Source organism: Microcaecilia unicolor, chromosome 9, assembly GCF_901765095.1.
Source record: "Microcaecilia unicolor chromosome 9, aMicUni1.1, whole genome shotgun sequence".
In the NCBI taxonomy this organism is placed as follows: domain Eukaryota; kingdom Metazoa; phylum Chordata; class Amphibia; order Gymnophiona; family Siphonopidae; genus Microcaecilia; species Microcaecilia unicolor.
The window spans coordinates 149,717,841-149,745,545 of record NC_044039.1 but is presented as its reverse complement, the minus strand read 5'-3'; the positions used below and the strand labels follow the sequence as shown (position 1 = coordinate 149,745,545).

At 43.6% G+C, this 27,705-nt stretch overlaps 1 protein-coding gene across 1 annotated transcript in view; it reads left to right on the top strand.

The window, feature by feature from the left end:
* DISP2 (dispatched RND transporter family member 2) overlaps positions 1–27,450 on the top strand; it is a 35,269-nt gene extending 7,819 nt beyond the window's left edge. The window contains exons 2-8 of the mRNA XM_030213702.1: positions 10,850–11,311; positions 12,169–12,198; positions 14,894–15,017; positions 17,479–17,594; positions 17,799–17,920; positions 21,935–22,032; positions 23,869–27,450. Of these exons, the coding sequence (XP_030069562.1) occupies positions 10,850–11,311; positions 12,169–12,198; positions 14,894–15,017; positions 17,479–17,594; positions 17,799–17,920; positions 21,935–22,032; positions 23,869–27,282 (4,366 nt within the window). The 3' untranslated portion in view covers positions 27,283–27,450. The remainder of the gene's footprint in view (positions 1–10,849; positions 11,312–12,168; positions 12,199–14,893; positions 15,018–17,478; positions 17,595–17,798; positions 17,921–21,934; positions 22,033–23,868) is intronic.
* Positions 27,451–27,705: the final 255 nt, after the last annotated feature.

The following is a 27,705-nucleotide window of genomic DNA, read 5'->3' as shown; positions in this document are numbered from 1 at the left end:
TCAGAAAGTCCTCCCATATGAAATAGCTTGGAGGGAGTAATATACCCTCTGAAGATAAAACGATATGCACATTCTCTTAGGCGAGCATCTGTAACTAATAGAGGTATACGAGCTACTGAATTAGATAAATGCAGGTGTGCTAAAGAGGTCCCCACCTCTTGTTCCCACTTGTTTTTCAAGGCTGTATGGTCTCGGGGGGGGGGGGGGGGGGTTGCCATTTATTCAAAGCTCTGTAAAGTAGCGTTATTGAGATCTCCCTTTCTCTAAGAGAATTTAAAAAATCTCTAAGCTTGTTCCCCATACGCCTACTCAGGGAGCTCCTTGGTAATGTAGCGATGTAGTGCCACATTTGCCCTATCGCAAACCTATTGCCCCAAGAGTCTCCCACTTGAATAACCACTTCCTCAGTTGAAATGGGCTTCCCCTCCTCTGTCAGCAGGTGTTCAAGGCGAGAGATCCCCTGGGCGGCCCAATCTACGAAATTTTTACTTGTAAGTCCTGGCTGAAAGGCACAATTACCCTGCATCGTAAGCAGATCCGTGGCACCAGGGTCTCCTAAGTGCATTATAATTACTTTCCACACGGCCCGCATCGGAATCAACAGCGTGCTCTTCCGAAGCTCTGAGGGGAGCTGCATTGGGCTATGATGGAGCAACGATAACAACTGGTAAGGGGCATAATAAGCACCCTCGAAATCTACTGGGGTATAAATCTGGCGATGTAGACACCAATCCCATAGGTGACGCAATTGACAGGCCTGGTTGTATAACGCCATGTCTGGGACACCTAACCCACCCCAACTCCCAATTAAGTGTGAGAATTTAACCTTGGGTTTCTTGCCTGCCCAGCAAAACCAAGAGATTAACCTGTAAAAGGCCTTCAGATCTCTCAGAAGCAACCAGAGAGGCAAGGTTTGCAAAACATACAACCATTTGGGAAACACTACCATTTTTACTAAATTCACTCTCCCTAACAAAGACAAAGGGGAGATCTTTCCAACCTTGAAGCACCGGGTCTCTTCTAGCAGCCGTGAGACATTCAGTCGGTACAACTGTCCCACATCCATGGGTAATAATATACCCAAGCATCGAAAAAACCTTTCTTGCCCTGCGCAAAGGAAACTCCCCACCCCAATTCTCCAACACTTGCTCTGAGGAGGCCAAAGCTTCTGACTTTCCCAGGTTTAAACACAGACCAGCGTAGTCTCCATACTCTGAAAAGATCTCTAAAAGGGCCTGCAATGACTCTTGCGGCTGTGTCAGGTGTACTAAAATGTCATCTGCGAAGGCCGCCACTTTAAAAGATAGTGCTCCAATCGCGATTCCACCCACCGATGGGGTGTTCATTATATTTTTCAACAAAGGGTCGAGCGTTAGAACTAAAAGAAGGGGCGAAAGGGGGCACCCCTGTCTAGTTCCCCTGAAAATCGTCTGTCTCTGTCTCATTAACAGAAACTCACGCTCTAGGGGACGAGTATAAGGCTCTCACCGCAAACAAAAACCGCCCCGAAAAACCATACTTGGCTAAAGTTGCATAAAGAAAGCTCCAATATACCCGATCAAAAGTTTTTTTGGTGCCAAAGCTAATAAGAAGCGAGTCTAAGTTTTTCCTATGTCGATATTCTAGAGAAGCTAAAACTTTCTGCATATTTTTGCCACCGTGCATCCACGCTCAAAACCCACTTGAGTATCCTGTAACAGCTTCGGGAGAACCCGTGCCAAATGATTTGCCATTATTTTAGCCAGTAGCTTAACTTCAAAGTTCAATAAAGAGATAGGTCAATACGATTCCGCTAATTCTGGGTCCCTCCCTGGTTTTGGGATTACAATAATTCGAGCAATGTTGAGATGTGAGGGCAGTTGTTCCTTCTCCACTAACACATTAAACATGTTCACCAGAGGCTGGACTATCTCCTCTCCCATAAGTTTATAAAATTCTGCTCTATAACCATCCACTCCCGGGGCCTTAGACAGGGCACTCTGCTGTATCACCGTAAAAACTTCCTCTGCCGTAACAGGTTGGTTAAGCATCTCTCCATCTACCTGTCTCAGTTCCGGTACCTCAATATTATTTAGATAAAGATCACAAGGAAGACCCCCCTCTTCCGGTGCCTCATAAAGCCATTGATAATAGGAATAGAATATGTTACAGATCTCTTGATCGGTATGGACCAGAATCCCCTGTCTCATTCTCATAGACAAAATCCTAGAATGCCCTTTTTTAACAGCTATAAGACGTGACAAGGCGACCTCCCTTGTTCTCATGTCTATAGAGCTGGTATTTATAGTAAATTTGCGACTTAAGGGCCTTTTGATGGATAAGCTCATTTAGCGCCGCTTGAAGTTCCAACACCCTCAACGTAGTTTCTGCAGAATGCGACTTGCCAAACCTTCTCCGGGCCACACTGAGTTACTGACTCAATCTCAGAATCTCCCTGTCTCTGGCTTTCCTTTTATGAGACGTATAACTGATGATTTTGCCCCTCATCACTGCCTTGGCCGCCTTCCAGTTCAGAACTGGCTCCGTCTCATAATCCTCATTATGGGCTTTGTATTCCTTCCAACAATTAGGAATAATGGCTTTAAAGGCCTGGTCTCTATATAGCTCCACAGGAAATGCCCACTTCCATCTCTGCGCCGAAGGCCCCGCCGGGGTATACTCCAATTCGGCATGATCCGAGATCACATAGGCTCCCACAGCTGTTTTAACTACTGACCCAAGCAATTGTCTCGAGACCAATAAATAGTCAATGCGGGCTTGTGTTGAGTGAGCGCAAGACAAATGGGTAAAGTCTGTTTCCTGTGGATGCATCACCTTCCAGACATCAATTAAGTCTAACTGCTTGCAGAAATTGGGAAGCCCCCTACCCTCATATTGGGCCGCCAACCTCACGAGGCCTGATCTATCCATCATGGGATCCATGAACATATTAAAATCACCCCCTACAGAAATACTTTAAAAAAAATAGGAGGAAATATTTTTTCACTCAACAAATAGTAAAGCTCTTGAACTGTTTGCTGGAGGATGTAGTAACAGAGGTTAGCGTATCAGAGTTTTAAAAAGATTTGAACAAGTTCCTGGAGGAAAAGTCCATAGTCTGCTATTGAGACAGACATGGGGAAGTCACTGCTTGCCCTGGGATTGGTAGCATGGAATGTTGCTATTATTTGGGTTTCTGCCAGGTACTTGTGACCTGACTTGGCCAGTGTTGGAAACAAGATACTAGGCTAGATTGACCATTGGTCTGACCCAGTATGTCTACTCTTATGTTCTTATGAGAAGAAAGAGGTAAGGATTCTCCCCCAGCTGGCAATGACTCCCCATAAACCAGGAGAAGAATTTAGGAGTTTGGGGGTGATATTGGTCTCTAAATTGGTGATGGCATCGCAAATTTCTAGAGTGACATGTGCATCTTTTGCATATTTAAGATAGATTCGAAAACTGCAATCTTATTTTTCATGAGGCAACCTTTTTGCATGCTTTAGTCATTACAAAATTGGGTTATAACAAAGTGTATCTGTGAGTGTGAGTAACAGAACATTTGAAAAGTCTAGTTATTGCAGAATACAATAATGAAAGTTAATATGTTTGACAAAAGCCTTCTTTCCCCTGGATGATTTGAGGACTTTGGTCCTCACTCTTATTCTAAATCATATTGATTACTGTAATTCTTTCTACAAAGGACTGAAGCAATCATCTATCCACAGATTACATCTTTTGCAAAATGTGGCTGCTAGACTACTTACAAGTACTAATAGATCAAACTGTATCACTCCTGCACTTAACTCCACTGGCTGCCGATAGTTTTCTGAATCTGCTTTAAAATACTAGTTTTAATACACAAACCCCCAAATTCCGTATATGGCACCTTAAGTTGTGTGTGCTAATTTGGCCACATAGCCAAATTGTCTGCACAACTTAATTAACAAGCCAATCAATAATGGCATTAATTGGCTTTAATTAGAAGTTACACACACAACTTTCTAGGCATATTCTATAACGCATTGCACATAAATTCTAATGTGTACAGTCAAAAGGGGGTGTGGCCAAGGGCATGGAATGGGCGGGTCATGGGTGTTTCAAAAAACTATGCACACTTATTATAGAATACACCTGATCTGCTCCTAACTTAGGCACAGGTAATTAGGCCTGGTTTTAAGTGGCCTAAATGGGTGTGCCTACAGTTAGTTGCAAGAGCGGCATGTGAGCATATTCTATTCTAATCATGCTAACTACGTGGTTTTACGGCACCGATTTTTAAGGTGCCATATATAGAATTTCCCCCAAAGTGCTTCATACTGGAATTCCATTGTATCTTTCTGATTTACACATTCTCTTTCATTCCTCCCAACCCACATACTCCCAATAGATCAATCACTTGACCCTTCCACCTCCACTAAACAAATGGAGCTATCTTTACTTTTTCCTCCAGTACATAATAGCAGCATTATTCCCATGGTGGGAATAAACATTTCTCAGTAGCTAGCATGTTCTGCTTTCTCAGTTTTTATGCATCTCACTTATGATTTGATTCATCAAAGTATCTAAATCTTATTAATAGGATTGTTATTGTTTTTAGAAGAATACTCATACTTATATTACGGTGTTAGATGTTTTTTCAGAAACATATTTTCCTAGAGCAATGTCTGATCAGATATACAATTAATTAGCCTTAATGTAGATTGTTTTCAATTAGTGACAGGCATTCCCTCTGTCAAATTCTCATGTTATATCCTTTCAGTCTATAACTGTTAGAACCAGCTCAATCCTCTATGATTGGGTATTTCTTGTTTTCAACCTTAATTAATTCCTTCTCAGGTCCCCTATTTATTTGCAAGCAATATGCAGTACATTGCCTGGATTTTCTTCAACAGTGGCTTCCTTTCATTTCACATTCCCATACAGGTCACGTTTTGTGGAGTAATCTTAAAATTATTGAGCAATCAACATTTTCCTTAGTCTCTGCCAGAGACCCTTGAAGTTCATTTATAGTTATCTTAGGCCTCCCTTCCTCACTAGGGAATTTGTTTACTAAGCCACACTAGCGGCTGTCCCAGCACTAATGCCGACAGAGCCCATTCACTTTGGTAAACAGGAGTGTAGTTTCCTTAACTCATAGGTACTGACTTTGGAGGGATTGAGGTAGTGCCTCTGTGGTGCCAAACTGTTTGCACTTTACAATGATGGAGTTGACAGTGTACCAAGGGATATTCAAACACATTAAAATGTTATTATAGGCTGCACCAACTATGTTCTTTTGTTTAACTTTATCCTGAAATTCTTTTGGCAGCTACATGTTCAGCATGTTTAGACCTTTGCTTCAAATTTACTTTATACAACAGAAACAGCTTGCTGCTTCATCTAGGAGTATTTAAATCAGCTCAGCTACTGTGACTGAAGACAGTTGTCCAGGCAGGTTTTGGGAACACAGAAGAATTTTTGTATCTTATTCTTAATTCCTCTTTGAATATTTTTCTAAAATTGTTCTTTCACACTGAAACTATGGAATATATTGTGTAGATCAGTAAAACTAACTCCTATTTTAATTCATTTTGAATGTAATTTTTAGACGGCAGATTGTGAAAAATGTCTTAAGATGCAAGTGTTTTGTGAGGCAAATTTTTAAATTTATAAATACAGTTTTTTTTGTCTGTTTTGTAATTTCTACCTTGTTTCTTAAAGCCCTCATCAGTGCAGATTTCTGTACCAATTGGGGAAGTAATCCTTAAAGGATAGGATTCTTGGTGATTTTTATACAGGATGCTGCAGCATTGATAGCATTTGATTACCACTGCCACTGGGGGGGGGGGGGGAGGGAGTTATTATGCTTTGTTAGGGCACCAGTGCATGTTATGTGTCCCTTAGAATGACTTAAAGGGCACAAACACTGGGTGTGGTGCTCTAACAGTGCTAAATAAGTCATCCCAGGGTACATGTTAATAAAAAGCAAAGCATACAAATGCATATAAAGCAGCTCATTACTATGTAAATGGCATAGCTCAGCAAGCCATGATATGATCACTAAAATAACCCCCTTTAGAATTACCACGAATTTCATTAAGGTGGGCCCTTCAGGAGGGTTGGAGAGGGCTTAGGACCTAAGCCTCACCACTGTGGGGTATGACAGTTGGACTGGGGAGTCAATTGGGGGAGAGGTTTTGTTGGGGAGAGCATCCTAAAGGAACACTTGGTTTGGGGGGCCTTATGCCACTGATGTTTTTAGCTAGTGATGACTCCTGTGCAATGAGTCCCAGGATGTTCAGGCCGAAGCTTGATGCTCCCAGGCCACTGGACTAATACTGCTTATGAGGTGGCTAGCAGGCAGTGTTAGTTCTTTTGCCATTGGAGTCAGCAACTTGCAGCACAGAAACACCACAGGTTGGTGACTTCCACAGTAAATGAAGGTGCAGTAAAGGCTCACTTTTTCCACACCTTGGTAACTCCCCCCCCCCCCTACCATGTACACATAAGTACATATGCATCACCACACTGGGCAGATCAATAGGTCCATCAAGCCCAGCATCCTGTTTCCAACAGTAGCCAATCCAGGTCACAAATACCTGGAGATCCCAAAAGATAAGATAAGCAGTTCACCTTTATAATGGTTTATGGGCATTTCTTTTAGAAACCTGTCCAAACCATTTTAATCCTTGTTAAGCCAACCACTTTTACTGTATCCAGAGCTTAATTACACCCTGAGTGAAGAAATATTTTTTCTGATTTGTTCTACTTAGAAACTTCATTGCATGCACTCTAGCCCTTTTACTTTTGGAAAGAGTAAACAAGCAATTCATGACTGACTGTTCCACTCCACTCATGATTTTACAGACCTCTATCATACTTCCCCTCTGCTATCTCTTCCCCAAGCTGAAGCACCCTCGTTTCTTTCTTTTCCTCATAAGGAGGCTGGTAGGTAGGTCTTGGTGCCTAGGTTCTATTATAGAATACTGCAGCAGCTTCCCATATAACTTAGAATCAAACATATAAACGGCGAGTGACCGACTCACTCGCAATGCGCAGTAGAGACTTCCCTCTCTGTCCCGCCCCCGCGTCAATACGTGATGACGAGGGCGGGACAGAGAGGGAAACTGCGCCGCCGAGGTTGATACCGCTCCCCCCCACCACCCGCCCACCCGAGGTCGCCGCTACCGTTACCCCCCCCCCCCCCCGGCCCGGGCCCTCTGTCCGCTACTAAACTTACACATCCATTCGCCGGAACGCAGCACGCACATCAGCTGAGCTGCCGTCGGCCTTCCTTCCCTGCCTGTGTCCCGCCCTCGCTGACGTTACGTCACAGGAGGGCGGGACACAGGCAGAGAAGGAAGGGCCGACGGCAGCTCAGCTGATGTGCGTGCTGCGTTCCGGCGAATGGATGTGTAAGTTTAGTAGCGGAGAGAGAGAGGGCCCAGGCCGGGTAGAGGGATGGCGGTGACTCCAGGGGGGGGGGGGAACGGTAGCGGTGGCGACCTCGCGGGAAGGGAGGGAGGGAGGAAGGAAAACCCCAATACCAGCCCGTTTTTACGGGCTCAACTGCTAGTATTCTATAAATTACACATATAAGTAGGAGCCCTGCCCTGCCTATGCTCCACCCCCTTACAATACACGCTATGTAAATTAATCAGATATTTGCAGAACAGCACATGCAGCATGTTCGCATATACATATAAAAGTACACTCATACATGCATACAGTACAAGTACAAAATCCAGATGCCAGAAATCCGGACCCTTTGAAGCTCAGAAATCCAGACCACCCGAGAATCCGGACTCTTTGAAACCCAAACCTTTTCTGGTAAATGCAGCTGTAAAGATGCAGGTGTGGGACCATTTTCCTGTGTGTATCGCTTCTAGATCTGCTGGTTCCACTCCCTCTCAGGAAGTTTACATAATAGGGGGTGGGACTAGCAAACCCAGCAGCAATGTGCACAGGGAAATGATCCTGTACTTGTGTCTTCACAGCTGTGTTTATGGAACTGATTGAGGACAACAGCAAGAGGGTAAGTGGGAGGGAGGGGAGAGACTGTAGAGAGGACATTTAATTGGGATGCAGAAGAGCACTCTGAATCTGTTAAGGTTGGGAACATTTGGAATCTTTCTTTGGTTTTTTATTCTTAGCCCCCCTCTCCTAATTCGCTCTAATTCAATGAGACAAAATCCAAAGAACAATTCCACTAATAAAGCAACGCTTAAAAACCCAAACAAGTGGAACTAAAGTCGTCTCTGAAAAAATTGCAAAAGCAATCACCAAAATTACCTTGAATATTCTTAACTATAATTCTGTTCTCTTCCTATTTTACTTTTTTTTATATTTTTCAATTGATTTTTTACTTCCTTGATGCATCAATATAAATAATACGGTATAAGGAGGAAAAAAGCCTCAGCAGTCACAAGCTTGTGCTGTGGAAACAAAATCCATTCACTATGACAGGAATACCACAGCAGCCCATCGAATAAGACCAATCATAGGCAAAAACATCCAAAACAACATTTAATTACAATAAAATTTTTTATGTATTTGCAAATTTCTCTCATGTATTGTGCAATTAAAGCCTTGCTTACAACCATATGCTTGCTCTTAACAATGTGCTTGCAGCAAAAACACTCAAAATCCTGTACAAGTTCTTTAGGCTTTAGGCTTGCTTTGATCTTCAATATGTAAAAACAAATATAGCAGCTTTTAGGCTTGCTTCTTGTCGGACCCGATCCCAATGGGGACCCGTTTCACCAGTATTGGCTGCTTCAGGGCAAACTTGGGTCATAAACAACTGCATGGAACAATAAGAAGCTGCTGAGATATGTATGCAAATTAATTGGTTAATGAGCTCTTAACCATCAATAATTGGATACCAACAACCAATTACTGTTGTTGACACTCATTAAAATATGTGCACAAATCTGCCTGCACACTATTCTATGAGGCAAGGAGCCTAACTCTTCTAGTGTGTAATTCAAAAGGGGGTGTGGTCATGGGCATTCCAAAAATTTCTGTGCATAGTTACAGAATACTGCCTTGGTGTACCTAACTTGGGCACCTGCCTTTATACCAGCTTTAGTCTGGCGCCTAAAGTCAGGCACGGGAATTGGCACTAACGCCTGGATTCTATATAGCGTCACTTAAGTTGTGTGTGCAAATCCATTCGTATTCTGGATTTGCACATGTGACTTAATTCGTTAACAAGCCAATCAGCACGGATAATTGACAATTAACAAGCAATTATTGACACTAGTTGCCATTAATTAGAATTTATGCACACAGCTAAGCTTATTCTATAATGTGATGCATGTAAATTCTAAGTTACACAGTTGAAAAAGGGGTGTGGCCATAGGTGTGGAACAGGCAGGTCACGGACATTTCTAAAATCTATGCACGTGGCTATAGAATACACCTGGTCTGTGTGTAATTTAGGCATTGGAATTTACACCAAGTTTTACTTGGTGTAACTGCCCATGAGTAAATTTAGTCACATGGACAGCCGCTCAATGTACACAGAAATTTAGAAGTATTCTATAAAATACTCCTAAATTTAGGTGCATTTTATAGAATATGCGTAGGCGTATATTTTTTCCATGCAGATTTTTCAGGCATCCTATGTAGAATCTAGTCCTATACACTATTCTATATAGGGCATAGAATAGCATTTAGCACCTATATTTTTCAGAGCCTATTTTTGAGCACCATTTATAGAATGGCCCCCATTATGAACAAAGTGTGCAAGTCATTTTACCTGCAGGCTTCACACCAAGTTTCAAAGAGAAAGCTCTTGTCTACTTTCATTATGAAACTTGACGGGGCATGAAGTATCCAAGGAATTTTCCACCTGCTTTCTGTGTGGGTAGATTTTCCATATACAATAATGCACATAGACCTGAAAATACAGTCTACACACTTCATTATCCAATCAAGCATGGTCCTGGGAATGCCTCGACCAAAAGCAGGTAAAAGCAATTTTCAAGCAGTCAATATATATGCATAAATCACTCTTTACCCACATACGTGACGTTGAATATTGTGCTCCACATGACATGCATGCTGTCTTTCCTCTCCCTTATATGATCCTTGATTTGGTCCTTTGGGATGAATGTTGCTGTGGTATCAGATCTGTAGTTCCTTTGCTTGGCATTTTATGTTTAGTGTGTAAACCGCCTAGACCTGTTTCTCAGACATGGCAGTACAGTAATTGTGGCAGGGGCGTATCTGGAATCTGGCGGTAGGGGGGGCCAGAGCCAGAGAGGGGGGGCACATTTTTGCCTCCCTCCCCCCCCCCCCCCCCGCCGCCGCCGCCGCCGCCGCCGCAGCCGCCTCTCTCCACCCCCTCCCCGCCGTCAACCCTCCCCCGTTGCTTACTTTTGCTGGCGGGGGGCCCCAACCCCCGCCAGCCGAGGTCGACCCGCAATCTCCATATTTCGTCTTCCTCCGTGGCCATGTGCTTCAAAGAAGTAACGCTGCAGTGCTGATTGGTTGAATCCAGTTCGGCGTCTGACGTCGCAGCGACGTCAGACGCCGAACTGGATTCAACCAATCAGCACTGCAGCGTTACTTCCTTGAAGCACATGGCCACGGAGGAAGACGAAATATGGAGATTGCGGGTCGACCTCGGCTGGCGGGGATTGGGGCCCCCCGCCAGCAAAAGTAAGCAGTGGGGGAGGGTTGACGGCGGGGAGGGGGGCCAGGGCGAAATCTGCGGGGGCCCAGGCCCCTGTGGCCCCACGCAGATACGCCCCTGAATTGTGGAATAAACAATAAACCTACTACTGAAGGATGACAGAGGTTCTTGAATCTCTCAGAAAATATGAACACAAGCACAGAACCTTCCGGCAAATTTTACATTCATTTCATTTTCTTCTTATAGAGCAAAAGCTGTGTCCGAATCCTGCCACGCATTTGGTTATGTCCCTGGGATTGAGAGACCTGAACCACGCAGCACTGGAGTTTCCCTAGACAGAGATTCTGTTTGTGAAGTTCATCAGTGCCTACCCAGTCCCTGCCCCAACTTTGCGAGAGATCATTTGCCCTCCTCCAGCTGCTCATATGGACCCACATATAATCAATGCAATGGGCAGGTACCCTCCAGCTCACGGGATTCACATCAGCAACATCAGTACTGCAACTGCCATCGGCAAGAGGCCAGAGCCACCTACAGCATGCCTCACCTGCCAGGCCATGAAGAAAGGAGTACGCTATGCTCACACCACTCCAGTGTGAATCCTTCAGACAATGTTTCTCAACATCAGAAAACCGAGTGCCAGTGGAAGCAGTGGTCCCATGATGAACAGCACCTCCGACCGCTGCAACATCATATTGTGACTGTCAGGTAAACTTCAAGGCATCCTTTATTATCTGTACAGTAGCTGTGGGACACAGCAGGGCAGAAGTATTATCATCCTTTAACTTCATGTATGTTACAAAACCAGTGGCGTTCCTTGGTCGGCTGCTACCCGGGGCAGTTTGCCACTGCGCACCCCCTCTCCCCTCTGGGTGCATATTCAGACCAGGAGAGACAGCCCGGCTAATTCCCACAGTTAGAATGAGCCAACATGTTCAATACTGGGCCATTTCCAGTGACCGGCACTGAATATCCAGTTTACTTTTGGCCACTATCAACTTAGCCGGCTAAGTTGATAGTGGCCAAAGATATAGGCCTGCTATTTGGCAGCCCAATTTAGCCACTTAACTTGGCCGGTGAAGTGCTGAATATTCATGGATAGCTGGTTATATTTTGCGATATAACTGGTTAGCCACTATGCGCTAACCATGAATATTCAGCGGGAGATAACCGACTATCTCCTGTTGAATATTCATGGATGGCCAGTTAAGTGCTATTTAATCGGCCAGGAGCTGTTCCTGGCCAGTTAAATATTGCTGAATATCAGCCAGAAATTATTTAACCCTGTGGCTGGTGTTAAAAAAACACTAATGATTGCAGCATTTGAATATGGACCCAAGAGTGTGCTCTTATCTATAATTTGAGTATCTAGGTACTTGAGTAAATATTATTTGCTAGGTTGAATACTAAGAAAAAGCAGTTCCTGATGAAAGTGGGTTTCTCTTCTCTTGCAACTATAGGATAGTGATAACTGGGATGGGATTTGCAGCTTGCCTCTCATATGGGTGATGACAAACTCAGCAAATTGAAAGAATAATTATATGACTCTCTTTGCATCCTTGTAGGCATGACAAAGCTTTCAAGATGCCAAGAAGGTATGTTTAATTTTCCTGCCTGTCCATGCCTTGTAATATGTAATTATCTCACACTGGTACACTGTTGCCTTGAGTCACATTTTATTGCACAGGGTATTCTTAGCTAAACATTCAATACACATGGCTGCAACATTAACAAAAGTGTACTTAAAAATGCACATTTTCTGGCTGCGGTTGTCCTCTGTTCATGTAACAATTTAAATGGCTCTCTAGAAAAGAGTCTCATTGGCTTTCTAACCTCTGAATTTTTATTTAAACATTTATATTCCACTCAGTCTGCGATTCTTGGCAGATTACAAGTAAGAACATAAATATTTCATATATTAAAACTAAAAACATATAACAAAACAACACAATAACTAACAATGGATCAATGTATAACTCAATGTAATCAACCAGATACCAAGTACCAAGTACAAAGCCGTGCTAGCAATTCCCACATGTCAAATGAGAGGAAGCCCATAGGAACTGAATGGGCTTCCTCTCATTTGCTGCATAGGAATCACTAGCGCGGCTTTGTGGAAGAAGCCCTTAAACAGTACATAGCTCAAGGGAAAGCCGGTGGTGGGAGGCAGGGCTGGTGGTTGGGAGGCGGGGCTAGTGCTGGGCAGACTTCTATGGTCTGTGCCCTGAAAATGGCAGATACAAATCAAGGTAAGGTATACACAAAAAGTAGCACATATGAGTTTATCTTGTTGGGCAGACTGGATGGACCATGCAGGTCTTTTTCTGCTGTCATCTACTATGTTACTATAAATAAATATGTCCTTAATTGTTTCCAGAATGAGGCCAGTTGTTGTACCTTATGCAATTCAATAGGCAGCATGTTCCATAACTGTGGGCTTGCAACTTCAACTTCAGAAGTACTAGAGCGAAATTCATGTAGGCTTACTGTTAGAAAGAGAACACATCTAGCAGACAGCTGCCAAATGTGATGTTCATGGTGGTTGATAAATTCTCGGAGTTGCTGCTATGATAATGGAATGGGGGCTTCTGAAACCTGACCAGACTAAAACCCACTGTTCACCTATTTAAAACATATCCCTTCCATGGACGTCTGCCCCCCCTGTTGTACAGTGTGGAAGGACTGAACCCAGCATGGTAAGGACCACCACCATTCTAGTATAGTTGATGAATTATTAGTGGGGGAGCGGTACAGGATAGAGACTGACCAAATTTTTGTTTTGGTTTCAGTTATGGCACCAAAACCAGCCCAAAATCCTTTTTATGCCTGGTTTCGGCCGAAAGGTTATTTCAAATTTTGGCCATGTTTTTGGTTTTGGCTGAATATTACTACCGTGTTTCCCCGAAAATAAGACACTGTCTTATATTAATTTTTGCCCCCCAAAATGTGCTAGGTCTTATTTTCAGGGGCTGTCTTATTTTTCGGGGAAACATCGGGGTTGGCCCGCCCCGCCCTCCGTCGCTCCCGGAACTAACCTTAAACGCCTCCTTTCACCTTCACAGCAGCAGGGCAGGCAACTCCTTCCTTCTGTGTCCTGCCCTCGCCTGACGTAACGTCCGCGAGGGCGGGACATGGAAGGAAGGAGAGGTCTGCCCTGCTGCTGCTTACTGCGAAGGTGAAAGGAGGTGTTTAAGGTTAGTTCCAGGAGCGACGGAGGGTGGGTGGAGGGGGGGCCTGGCGACCTCGGGTGGGGGGGGGGGGGGTGGTCCGGGGGCGGCCTTGTCCAGCTCTCGGTGGCCCTGCTTTCAAACAAAAATTTGTTAGGTCTTACTTTCGGGGGAGGCCTTATATCTACCAATTCAGGAAAACCTCTACTAGGTCTTATTTTCGGGGGATGTCTTACTTTAGGGGAAACAGGGTATGTATTTTGGTGGAAGCAGAAACTTTATGCTTTGTCCCATTTGCTTCCCTCCTCCTTCTCTCCCAAACAGGAGTTGCCCCTTTTCTCAATCCCCCTATGAGTGTCCCCCCCCCCATCACCCATAGGCCCCCTGAGCCTGTCTTACAATCCCTGGTGGTCTAAGAGTGTAGTTGGGGCTCCTGCCTGGTTAAACCCTGCTGAGCCAGCGGGTGACAATACTTAGCAGCACTTATCTGGGTAGTGCTTTGAATATTTCCACTAACTGGCCATTCATTCCCTAATCGAGTGATTTCTAAACCTGGTCCTGGAGTCACCCCAGCCAGTCAGACTTTCAGGGTATGCACCAAGAATATTCATGAGAGAGATTTGCATGCACTCACTGCATGCAGATCTCTCTCATGAATATTCATTGTGGTTATCCTGAAAACCTGACTGGCTGGGGTGCCTCCAGGACTAGGTTTGGGAACCATTGCCCTAACCGACAAGGTTAGGGGCTGTCCAGGAGCGGAGTTTAGGCAGAGCCACAAATAGCTAGTTAGAGGTGATATTCGGTCCACTCACTAGCTAAGTTAGGACAGCCAAGTTAACCAGGCACCAGTCTAAATACTGGCCAGTGTCCAGTTAACTTCCGGATCAGCATCCATACCCAGATATTTCAATGGCAGGAGCCATGCATGCCCCAAAATTGAATATCTGAAGTTACTTCAGCCCACAGCTCTGAGCGGCTTACAACCCACTTACTTCTGCAGACCGAATATTACCCCCCTAAGAGTTTGAAAATGGTCTTGCTGATCTCAAATACAGAATAGAGCAGGGCTTCTAAATGTAAGCAAATTAACAGGAGACTTTTTTTTTTAATCTGAATACAGTTATTCCCAGGTGATTGCTGATTGGCCTGTGGCTGTCCTGGTGCTGTGCTCTCTGATGGTCCTAGTATGTACCCTCTCTGGCTTGCTGGTTGGGCCCCTGCCAGATTTTTCTGAGCCCCTGTTGGTGAGTCTGTTAACTGGGATGTGGAGATGTGCGACTACTGAAGGCAGGGAAAGGTTCTACACTAAATAATGCCAATTTTTTCTCTCTAGTCAATTATGAAATAAAAGACACATTTTAACATTCCATTTGCCCCACTGCTTCCCCAAATTTCCAGGAAAGATATTTTACTGAATACATAGCAATATCAAAATGCACAGGTCATTATTCCTTTGCTGTGGTCATCGATAAAAAAGATTCAGATATTCAGCACCATTATCCAGTTAGTAAGTAGTGGTGAACATCTAGCAGCAATCACTAGCATTATCCAGAAAGCAGCGATATTCACTCCATTATCTGGATAACTTCTCCAGACAGAGGACTGAATATCACTGCTATTTGGATAATTCCTGGGATTGCACACACTCCATCCCTGCACTAAATTGATAGTTCTGGGGCAGCCAATAATGATTTTTAGCGGCACTATCTGGAAAGTGTCACATAAAATCACTGAGACCAACAGCAGTTATCTTGATCAGGGATGTAGCTACAATTGAGCAAGACTGGCAAAATGCCCAGGGCGCCCAATGTAGGGGCCGCCCAAATTTGCACCTTCCCTACCTTTCGATCCTCTCTCTTCTCATACCCAGACTGGTCCAGCAGTACACCAGCTTTCAACCAAAACACCCTCACCCCGGCCGGCAGGTCGGTCCTCCACACGCAGCAGTGGCTTACAGTAGAATGCTGAAAGCTGCCTCTCTGGTCAGCAGAGCTTTTCCTCTGCCATGTCCCATCCACAGGAAGTTGCATCAGAGAGGCGGGATGTAGCAGAGGAAAGGCGGCTCTGCCGGCCAGAGAGGTAGCTTTCAGCACTCTCTCTGCCACAAGCTGCTGCTGTGTGTGGAGGCCTGAACTCCCGACGGGGGTGTGTGTGTGGAGTCTCACAACTGTGGTGGGGAAGGGGGCAGGAAGGGAAATATGCTGGACCAGGGCATAGGGAGATGGAGAAATCCCAGTGTGGGGACAGAGGGGGAGAGAGATGATGGACCAACAGAGGGAGGAAGAAAGAAAGAGATGCCAGACCAAGGAGGGTGGGGGGAGGGACAAGGACACAGAAAAGATACTGTCTGTGAAGGGAACAAAGGGACAGAGACAAGGACACAAAGGGGCAATACTGGACACAAGGGAAGAAATAGAGACACAGAGGTGAATGCTGGACAAAGTAAGATAGGAACACAGAGAAGAGATACTTAACATGGGGAGGGGACGAGGACAGGGACGTAGAGGGGAAATTCTGGACAGGACAGATACTGGACATAGAGACGAAGTGTAAGACAGGAGTCCCTGGATAAAGTTAAGAAAAAAACTGAAAAAAGTAGAAGAGAGACACTAGGACCAAATAAATAATCAGACTACAAAGGAAGAAAAAAAGTACCAGTATTATTTTTTTCTGAATTTATTCATTGTAATATCAAAGATCAGACAACAAAGGAAGAAAAAAAGTATTTTTTCTGAATTAATTGTAATATGTCAGCTTTGGGAAATGTGCATCCTCCCTCCCTCTACCCCCTCAATATATACTACCTTGGGAGCGTTAATGTTATAGGGGTCCCATCTCAATTTTTCCGCCCAGGGACCATTGAGTCCTTAGCTACACCACTGATTTGGATAGCAGGTACTGGGAGGTGGGCTGGTGGTTGGGAGGCGGGGATAGTGCTGGGCAGACTTGCACGGTCTGTGCCCTGGAAGGGACAGATGCAGATCAAGGTAAGGTATGCACGGGAAGTGGCACGTGTGAGTTTGTCTTGTTGGGCAGACTGGATGGACCATGCAGGTCTTTTTCTGCCGTCATCTACTATGTTATCTGGATAAGTAATTTTAAATATTGAGCCCAAGAAAAATCACTGACTTGTAGTACTGGGGGGACGTCTCTGGTAAAAAAAAATACTCCTTCCACACTGGCTACAGTCACTGAATCCAGATATGGAGGTTTCAGAAACATGTAATACCAAGAAGGGACAAGTGAGTAACTTATCAACTCCTCTAATGATGACATTGGTTCCTTGTTTGGGAGTTTTAGAACCTCATATAGGAGTTTGTTTTTCACTAATTTATTATAGGGCCCTTTTACAAAGGTGCACCAAAAAGTGGCCTGCGCTGGTGTAAACACGTGTATTGGATGTGCACAGGTCCATTTTTCAGCACACCTGAAAAAAAGGCCTTTTTTTGGCCGAAAATGGATGTGCAGCAAAATAAAAATTGGTGCATGTCCATTTTGGGCCTGACACCTTACCGCCACCCATTGACTTAGCGGTAAGGTCTCATGCATTAACTGGGCAGTAATCATCAGTGCGCGTACAATGCCGATTACCGCCCGGTTAGCACCACGCATTGGAAAATAAAATATATTTTCCGGCATACATAGCATGAAATTACTGCCCGGGCACCCATGTCTAATTAATTATATCATTTTTATTGACTGCAGGGCTTTGAGCCTCGGGACACTGACCTTGGAAGAAAGCTGGTCGTCTGGAAGAACATACAGAGTCACACTGGTTATAAGAAGACTCTGTCCCTTTATCCCTACACTGAAAAGAGTAGGTACGGTGATCCTTTTTTTCTGTGATTTGCAGTTTAGAGGTCACTGCTGAGATTTTGTGGGAGAGTTGGAATTGCAAACTCTTGGAACTCTTTTACAGTGGATACAATAAGAACTTATTGTAAGTCTTATTTCCTCTATAGACCTGCATCAACGTTTCCAGCCCAGATTTTTTTCAATTCATATCCGTTCTGATTTCATTTCAGCTACAATGATATTGACCGTAACAGCAGAACAGATAAAGTAATACACAGTAAACTGAAACCACGTTCCCGCAGAATGGTGGAGCAGGACCATGGGAAAGATGGCTCCTTTTGTGGACCACCAGGTAAATGGCATCCAGTACTGATCCACAGAAGAAGGAGCAGATGGCAAGGGAAAATCCAAGAGATCATTCTATCAGCAGAAACGAGATAATAAAAGCAAACACTAATTTCTGGAATTAGAGGTGAAAAGAGTAACCTGTGGGAGGGGAAGGGACATATCTCACCCCCTTCTATTCACATAGGCAATAAATAAGGAGATCATCGGCATTTCTGATTTACTTTTTGTGCAGTTTTGGGTCAGAAAGACAAGTTAAATATGTATAAACAAATGAAAAGATCACTGTGTGCCTCAATTTAAAAGTCTGCCAAGTCATTTTAGAAGGCTTGAACAGCTTTTACACGTGTAATGAGCTATTTCAGAAAGATGCTATTTATATGTGTACACCCACAGCTTTCAGTTTCTAGGCAGGCATGTTGTGGGTGTGTTTTGGAATGGTTGGAAAAGAATGCATGTCTTTTTCAGTTTTGCAAAGACAGTAAGAACATAAGAGTTGCCTTACTGGGTCAGACCAAGGGTCCATCTAGTCCAGTATCCAGTAGTCAGTCCGTGTCACAAGGACCTGGCAGCGCCCCAAAAGTAGCAATATGCCATGCTACTTTAACCTCAAGGATAAGTAGTGGCTTTCCCCCAAGTCTACCTTAATAGTGGTTTATTGTCTTTTCCTCCAGAAATTTATCCAAACCTTTTTTGAACTCAGCTTCATTAACCGCTTTTACCACTTGCTCCAGCAATGAGTTCTAGATAGGTTGAGTGAAAAAATATTTTCTCCTATTTGTTTTAAATGTGCTACTATGTAACTTCATGGAGCATCCCCTAATCTTTGTACTTTAGAAACAGTAAACAATGGATTCACGTTTATCTGGTTTCTCCATTCAGGATTTTATAGACCATTATCATATCCCTCTTCAGCTGTCTCTTCTCAAAGCTGAAGAGCCCGAACCTCTTTAGATGTTCTTCATATGAGAGTTGTTCCAGCCCCTTAATTATTTTGGTCACCCTTCTTTGTACCTTTTCCAGTTCCAGCTATATGTCTGAACTAATCGACTTACCAATTAGAAACCCAATTGAATCAGCCAGAATGTACTTAACTCTTCACTTCCCAAGTTGTAAAAGCCTGAAGTATAAATCAACATACGCGTCAAGTTTCTCTTACATATGCACACAGCTCTGGAGTTCTCTACCAAAATGCCTGAATTCTACGAATAATTATCTAGAATTAAAAAAAACCCTAAAAACTCACCTGTTCAAGAAGGCATACCCCACAGTATCTGACATAAATACCGAATAATGAAATATGGCATTTTAATCAGGAATCGGACAGTTTTCAACCCCGACGCATGATCACACCCTAACATTTTGTCTGAATCACCCCAACCTATTTACGGATACTTCTTTACTGTATTTATCACACTAATAGTACCCCTATACTGTATTTGTTCACACCGGAGTCTGTAACCACCTCTCCGGAACTATGTAAGCCACTTTGAGCCTACTAATAAGTGGGAAAAGGTGGGATACAAATGTAACAAATAAATAAAATAAATACTACATCTCAGAAAGATAGACTTCCCAATGAGGAGAGGCTAAAGCAGCTAGGACTCTTCAGCTTGGAGAAAAGACGGCTGAGGGGAGATATGATAGAGGTCTATAAAAGAATGAATGGAATGGAACAGGTAGATGTGAATTGCTTGGTTACTCTTTCCAAAAACACTATGACTAGTGGGCATGCAATGAAGCTAGAAAGTAGTAAATTTAAAATGAATCAGAGAAAATATTTCTTCACTCAATGTGCAATTAAACTCTGGAATTCATTGCCAGAGAATGTAGTAAAAGCAGTTAGCTTAGCGGGGTTTAAAAAGGTTTGGATGGCTTCCTAAAGGAAAAGTCCATAGACCATTATTAAAATGGACTTGGGGAAAACCCAGTTCTTATTGCTAGAATAAGCAGCATAAAATGTATTGCACTGTTTTGGGATCTTGCCAGGTACTGGATTGGCCACTGTTGGAAGCAAGATGCTGGGCTTGATGGACCTTTGGTCTGTCCCATTATGGCAATACTTATGTACTTTTTTGAGATATGGTGACCAGAATTGCACACAAAACTCAAGGTGTGGTCTCACCATGGAGCCATATAGAGGCATTATGATATTCATTGTTTTATTCTCTCTATTCCTATCCTAATAATTCCTAACATTCTGTTTGCTGTTTTTAACTGCTGCCATACCCTTTACAGAAGATTTCAATGTATTGTCCATGATGACATCTAAATCCTTTTTCTACTATGGAATCTACCAGCATGTAGCTATTGTTTCGGTTATTCTTGCCAATGTGCATCACTTTGCACTTGTTCACAATAAATTTCATCTGCCATTTGGATGCCCAGCCTTCCAGCCTCCCAAGGTCCTCCTGCAATTTCACACAGTCCACATATGATTTTAAAATGCTGAATAATTTTGTGTCATCTGTAAATTTGATCACCTCATTAGTTATTCCCATTTCAAGATCATTGATATGTTAAAAAGCACATATATTTTTTTCTAAAAAGTGGGGAAAGCATGCTGAGCATAGCACATGGAATTCTTTCCCACCCATCTGTGTGTGTCTTTTGCTTAGAGGAGCAAGGAGAGGGGATAACCTGAATGGTGCAGGATCCAAACATTGTATTGGTTTGGAAAGAATAATTCTTTTAAATCAAGTGTGAACTATATGGTACTACTACATATCACTGACCAGCTTTCAAAAGATGGATTTTACTACTACTACTTATCATTTCATTTTACTGTGGGTTCCTTCCATAGATCCTTACTATGGGCCCCCATTTACTTCTTTTCTAGCTCCCCTCCCCCAGTGGTCCCAATCCTACCTGCCCAAACCTCCAGGACATAGGATCGTCAACCTGTCAGATTTTAAATGACCATATGGGTTGCTGAAAGACCCTTAAAACTGGCAATAGGAAAGCTGGGGTTGCACATGTGTGTAGCAGGGACTTCTTTTGCTTGTACAAGAAGCAGGTAAGGGAGGCTTTGTCTGGCAGCTGGTCAGCGTTGGCATGGACATCAGAATGGAAGGGGAGAACCAGATGGGTGCTGGTCCCACCCAAATCTTTATGCCATCTACTCCCTTCTCCTACCTGCCCACAACCTCTAAATCTACTGTATAGTGGTGGAAGCTCATTTTTTTGCTCTAGCTGCTCTGTATGTCCTTTGCCGGCTCTGGCCATCAGCACTGTGCAGGAGTTGAAAGCACAGAGCAATTACGTCCTGTGTTTTGAATGGATTCTTTTACTATAGTGGTATAAAAAAGAATAATGATGATGATGATGAATAGCCTAACGGTTAGAGTAGTATTCTGAGAACCAGGGAAGCCCACTTTTAATCCCTCTGCTTAGGGGCCATTTTGCTAAGCTGCGTAGGCGCCTACACGCGCCCAACGCACATCAATTTTGAGTTACCACCCTGCTATAGCGTGGTCCAGTGGTAATTTCATTTTTGACACGCATCCGCTATGCGCACTGGATAATATTTTTATTTTCTGGCACATGGGCGGTAATCGTCATTCTACACGCGTAGAACATTACCACCCGGTTACCGCATGAGACTTTACCGCTAGGTCAATGGCTGGTGGTAAGGTCTCAGAACCAAAATGGATGCGCGGCAATTTTCATTTTGCCGTACGTCCATTTTCGGCAAAAATTTTAAAAAGGCATTTTTTACAGGTGCGCTGAAAAATGATTCTGCGCATGCCCAGAACACGTGTCTACACTACCGCAGGCCATTTTTCAGCACACCATTGTAAAAGGGCCCCAAGCCACAATTGAAAAAGGCATGAGTTAAATTCAAAATCCCTTCTCTTCTCTGTTTGTACCAACGGCCCTGCCTTGCTTCATTTTGCATTCTTATATTCCCTGTTCAAACTGTAAGTTATTTTGCAGTCTCAAAAGCTAGAGAATATATGCACAATAGTTTTCCATGGTCTTTCCTTACTCTCACTGTTTTATAAATTATATTGTGCTCCAGGAAAGAGCTATTCACAGCTCATATTCATTTCCAAGACAGCTGGAAGTCTATGGAACCTGCAAGCAATCCAGTCAATGTGTCAAATAGAACAAGTCAAGGTCAGTATTCACTTTGAAAATTAGAGAGATTTAGAGCCCAAATATTTAAAGGCAAATATCTGAATTCCTTTGCAAACTATCTGGCTATTTTCACTGCCCGTGGATATTCTATTCTGTGATTTCTATTCTGCTTTTTTTAAACTTGTGATTCTAAGCAGATGTACCTCTAAGGGGGGAGCTGAACAGAAGAGATTGAAAAAAAGCAAGCCCTTCTGGCAAAGAAAAAACACTTTAGAGTTCAGTTTTTCTCCTTTATAATAATGCTAAAATTTATTAGAGTAAATAAATGGTTACAATAAAAATTATTTTATCCCAGTATTACAGAAATTTGAATTACTATCAGGCTTATTTTCGAAAGAGAAGGGCACCCATCTTTCAACACAAATCGCAAGATGGGCGTCCTTCTCACAGGGTCGCCCAAATTGGCATAATCGAATGCCGACTTTGGGCGTCCTCAACTGCTTTCCGTCGCGGGGATGACCAAAGTTCACAGGGGCGTGTCGGAGGCGTAGCGAAGGCGAGCCTTGGGCATGTTTAACACATGGGCGTCCTGGACCCATAATGTAAAAAAGAAGGGCGTCCCTGACGAACACTTGGATGACTTTACCTGGTCCTTTTTTTCTTATGACCAAGTCACAAAAATGTGCCCTAAATGACCAGATGATGAAATTTAGGTCAACCTTAGAGATGGTCGCCCCCGATTTTTGGCTATAATGGAAACCGAGGATGCCCAGCTCAGAAACGACCAAATCCAAGCCATTTGGTCGTGGGAGGAGCCAGCATTTGTAGTGCACTGGTCCCCCTGACATGCCAAGACATCAACCGGGCACCCTAGGGGGCACTGCAGTGGACTTCAGAAATTGCTCCCAGGTGCATAGCTCCCTTACCTTTTGTGCTGAGCCCCCCAAATCCCCCCAAAACCCACTCTCCACAACTGTACACCGCTACCATAGCCCTTATGGGTGAAGGGGGGCACCTACATGTGGGTACAGTGGGTTTCTGGTGGGTTTTGAAGGGCTCACATTTACTACTACAATTGTAACGGGGGGGGGGGGGGGGGGATGGGCCTAGGTCTCCCTGCCTGAACTGCACTGCACCTACTAAAACTGCTCCAGGGACCTGCATAGTGCTGTCATGCAGCTGGGTATGATATTTGAGGCTGGCATAGAGGCTGGAAAAAATATTTTAAAAACATTTTTTTTAGGGTGGGAGGGGGTTGGTGACCACTGGGGGAGTAAGGGGCGATCATCCCCGATTCCCTCCGGTGGTCATCTGGTCATTTCGGGCAACGTTTTGTGCCTTAGTTGTAAGAAAAACAGTTCCGGGTGAAAACGTCCAAGTGCTCGTCAGGGATGTCCTTGGTTTTTTCGATTATGGGTCAAGGACATCCAAGTGTTAGGCATGCCCAAGTCCCGCCTTCGCTACACCTCCAACATGCCCCCTTGAACTTTGGCTGTCCTTGCGACGGAGTGCAATTGGAGACATCCTAAATCGAGCTTCGATTATACCGATTTGGACATCCTTCTCTTTCGAAAATGAACCCGTTAGTCTCTCATAAAGGTACAAATGGTAAAAAGCCATCAAAACTCAGCAAAGCCAGGTTTTGATGTCAGGGAGAGCAGACATTTCATTCAAAATCTGTTTGGGGGAATGGCCACTCCCCTTGCGCCCCCTCCCACAGCTATACATTTGACCCTAGTTCATGACCTGCCCCTCCCCACAAGTGTTTCTGTTTTGTTTTGGGGTTTTTTTTACACAAAAGAAGCCAAGTTATAGAAAAATGTTAAAGACATATAGGCAACTTTAATCTTGTGTTGCATCATTCCTGTTTTCCAGATCCGTTCCCATCCCACGTTTGCAGATCTCTGTGAACGTACTGATGCCAATGAATGCTGCCCAAGTTGGTCTCTGGGAAACTACATTGCTGCCCTTTACAACAGGACTTCATGTCTGGAGATTACTCAGCTGGATATTTCCCATACTCTGGCACTCCTTCGCTCCTGTGCCCCAGACTATCACAGCGGCATGCTTATTCCTTCCTGCATAGGTCCAAGAACTGGGCAAGAGAAGCATTCTCAATGTGCCAAAGTCCCTGAAAAGTGCACTCGCTTCAGTGCTATTTATCAACTTCTTCATTACCTGGTTGACAAAGACTTTCTGAGCCCACAAACTAAAGATTATCAGGTGCCATCACTAAAATACAGCCTTCTGTTTTTGCCTACAAAAAAAGGTGCCTCCATGATGAACATCTACCAGGACAACTTGGAATCCTGGAACCTCTTTGACAATTACACATCAATTACTGGGATGGACCTTGGTCTTAAACCGAAACTGTTCAAGCACTATCTTATCTTGGATACTGTGTATCTTGTGCTCGCAATATTAGCAATTTTGTTATGCATGTCTTTTTATGTACGTTCTGTTTTTATCACTTTTATGGTAATGATAGCTATCATTAGCTCATTGATGATTTCTTTCTTCTTGTATACGGTGGCCTTTAGATTTACATTTTTTCCTTTTGTAAACCTGACAGCAATAGTTATTCTTACCAGTATCAGTGCCAATCACGCCTTTGTCTTTTTTGACCTGTGGAGTTGTAGCAAGGTTCAGAACCCAACGGCAGGTCTGCTGCAGTGGGTAAGTCAAACCATGCACCATTTTGCATATCTAATGCTGGTGTCTTCCTTTACAGCTGGAGCAGCATTCTTTGCCAGCTACATGAGTAACATCACTGCTGTTCGCCTCTTTGCCATCTACATGGGCACCTCTGTGTTAGTTAACTTGGTATTCATGATGACTTGGCTTCCGGCCTCTGTGGTGCTTTTTGAACATTACATAGCAACTAACTGCATGTATAAACCAGAAGGCTATTGGAATAGTAGTGGACACAAGAGATTCATTTTGTCTTTCTATCACAGACTTAGAGACCTTCGAACCACCTTGTCTGAAACCTCAAAACTTTTATTTGAAAAGCTCCTTCCATGTGGGGTCATTAAATTTCGATATATTTGGATCTGCTGGTTTACAGCCTTAGCAATAGGGGGCGCTTACATTGCCTGCTTTAATCCTAAACTGAAACTGCCAACTTCAGAGATGCCATCCATCCAAGTATTTCGTTTAAGCCACCCCTTTGAACGATATGATGCTGAATACTGTCACCAGTTCATGTTTGAAAGAGTGGAGCATGGAGAAGAACAGCGCATGCCAATCATACTGGTCTGGGGCATTATGCCAATAGACAATGGAGACCATTTTAACCCCAGGAGTAATGGGACACTTGTGACAGATGCCACATTTACCATACAGACTCCTGATACTCAAAAGTGGCTGCTGGATTTTTGCCACAAAGTGAAAAACCAAACCTTTTATTATGGTGACATGGAGAAAAAAGACACTGTTTGCTTCATGGAGGAGTTTCTTAAGTGGATGGGCAGTCGCCAGTGCTCTCAAACAGATCAGAATCTCAATTTCTGCTGTAATCATTTTTCCTTCCCATACCAGAGTGATGTCATCCTGCACTGTATGAAAATGATGATCATAGAACAAAGCAGTGACAGGACCAATGCCATTGATCTGGGTCCCAGATTTGATGTGAAGGGGAATCTAGTGGCTTTGGTGCTGGAATTTCAATCTGTTTATCATTACAGTTTCAACTACAGCAAAGCCAAAGTATTCTACAACAAAATAAGTCATTGGCTAGTGAATGAAATAAAGACTGCTCCTACGGGACTCAAGAATGGGTGGTTCACAAGTAAATTGGACCTGTACAGTATCCAACATAGCCTGAGCACTGAAACCATGATGGTAATTGGCTTATCTATAGCAATCTCTTTTGTGATGTTACTGCTCACCACCTGGAATGTGCTTCTCAGTATCTTCTCGGTAACCGCGATTGGTGGAACTGTTCTAGTAACAATGGGACTTTTGGTCCTTTTAGAGTGGCAGCTGAATGCAGTAGAATGCCTTTTCATTTCAGCAGCAGTGGGTCTCTCTGTAGATTTTACTGTAAACTACTGCATTTCCTATCATCTGTGCCCCCATTCTGATCGTCTAAGTCGTGTAGCCTTCTCTCTGAAGCAAATGAGTTGTGCAACTGCCATGGGGGCTTCTGCATTATTCTCAGCGGGGGTTATCATGTTGCCAGCAACAGTAGTGGCATACAGAAAACTGGGGATCTTCATTATGATGATTAAGTGCATCAGCTGTGCATTCGCAAGCTTCTTTTTTCAGACATTGTGCTGTTTTTTTGGACCGAAGAGGAACTGCGGTCAGATTCTTTGGCCTTGCTCTAGCATTTTAAAGGACTATCCTGATGATACCATGCAAAATGGAGCCTTCGCCTGTAGGGAACATGAGAAACAGAACAGATTACTGAAAGCTCAAGGATCCAATAGAGATCATGAACAGTATGAGCTTCAGCCTTTGGCTAGGAACCTTAGTGACAGCTTTGATAACAGTACATGCATGAGTAAGCTATCCAACCGTCCTTCTGTCTTCTCTGAAGACATACAATTCCAGGACATGTGTCCCAAAGTGGAAATAGATCATGTCCTTGATGTAGATACACAAACGTTTCAGGAGAATGTTGGCCATCAAGCCACTTTCAATCAGTGTCCTGCCTTGCAGACATCATCTCCTTACAAACAAAGCATCTCTGGAGTAGAAACAGAAGATAATGGTGAGAGACTCTGCCAGGACTGTAGATGTCAAAAGTATACACAAAAGCCCTGGAATGGGTCAATGATGGTTCATTTACATTCTGCCAGCATGGAGGATGAAATTCAGAGAGATGGCTCTCATGGTGCTAGAGATAATGTTCGATTACAATCAATCCTAAATTCAGGAAAGAAACCACTTCCTGAGCCTGAGAACTATGAATTTTCCAGGTGCTTTTATTCCTCTGGTAGTTCTTTTGATGTTCTTAATGACTCGAATGAGACATGTCTTAGTGATATTGACACAAGCACTAAATTTGTTGGATCAACTTGCTCTTCTTTAGATGTGGGTGAGATTGCTGCATCCTCCTGCCATAGTGAGAGGGGCCACCTCAATAAAAAAAGGGACACTCTGAGACTGAGTCTCAAAGAAACTGTGTTTGACATCTGTCCACCAACTTCCCAGCAAAACAGTACTGCATGGAAAAACCGTGCAGTTCTAGTGAATGAAGGGCCCATTGTTTTGCCAAATAGTAGATCAGATATGCCAGATGTCTGGATCAGAAGAGCCAGTGATCAACAATCCAGCATTTGAAGTTTGAGAAACTGTAATGCGTCATGATATAAGGGTAAACATCTCCCCGTGAATTTTAAAAATCAAACACTTCATTCTCTGCATTAAAAACATATCCACTTGACATCAGGAAGCAACCGGCGTTTTGGCACAGCTAATGAGACTAGGGGCCTTGTTTACTAAGCTGCACTGTAGGCGCGTTAACAATAGAGACACCCATTATATTTTTATGGTTGTCTCTAGTGTTAGCTTGCACTAAAACGTTTGTGCACCTACAGCGCGGCTTAGTAAACAGGGCCATAGGGTTGTTAACTGAAGCGGACTGAATGTAAATAATAATATAACACACAAGGCCTTACTTAACAAGCAAAATCCCTATAGACATAAAATGGGGGGGGGGGGGGGGAACTTGGCTATATCACAACAGGGATTGATAACAACCAC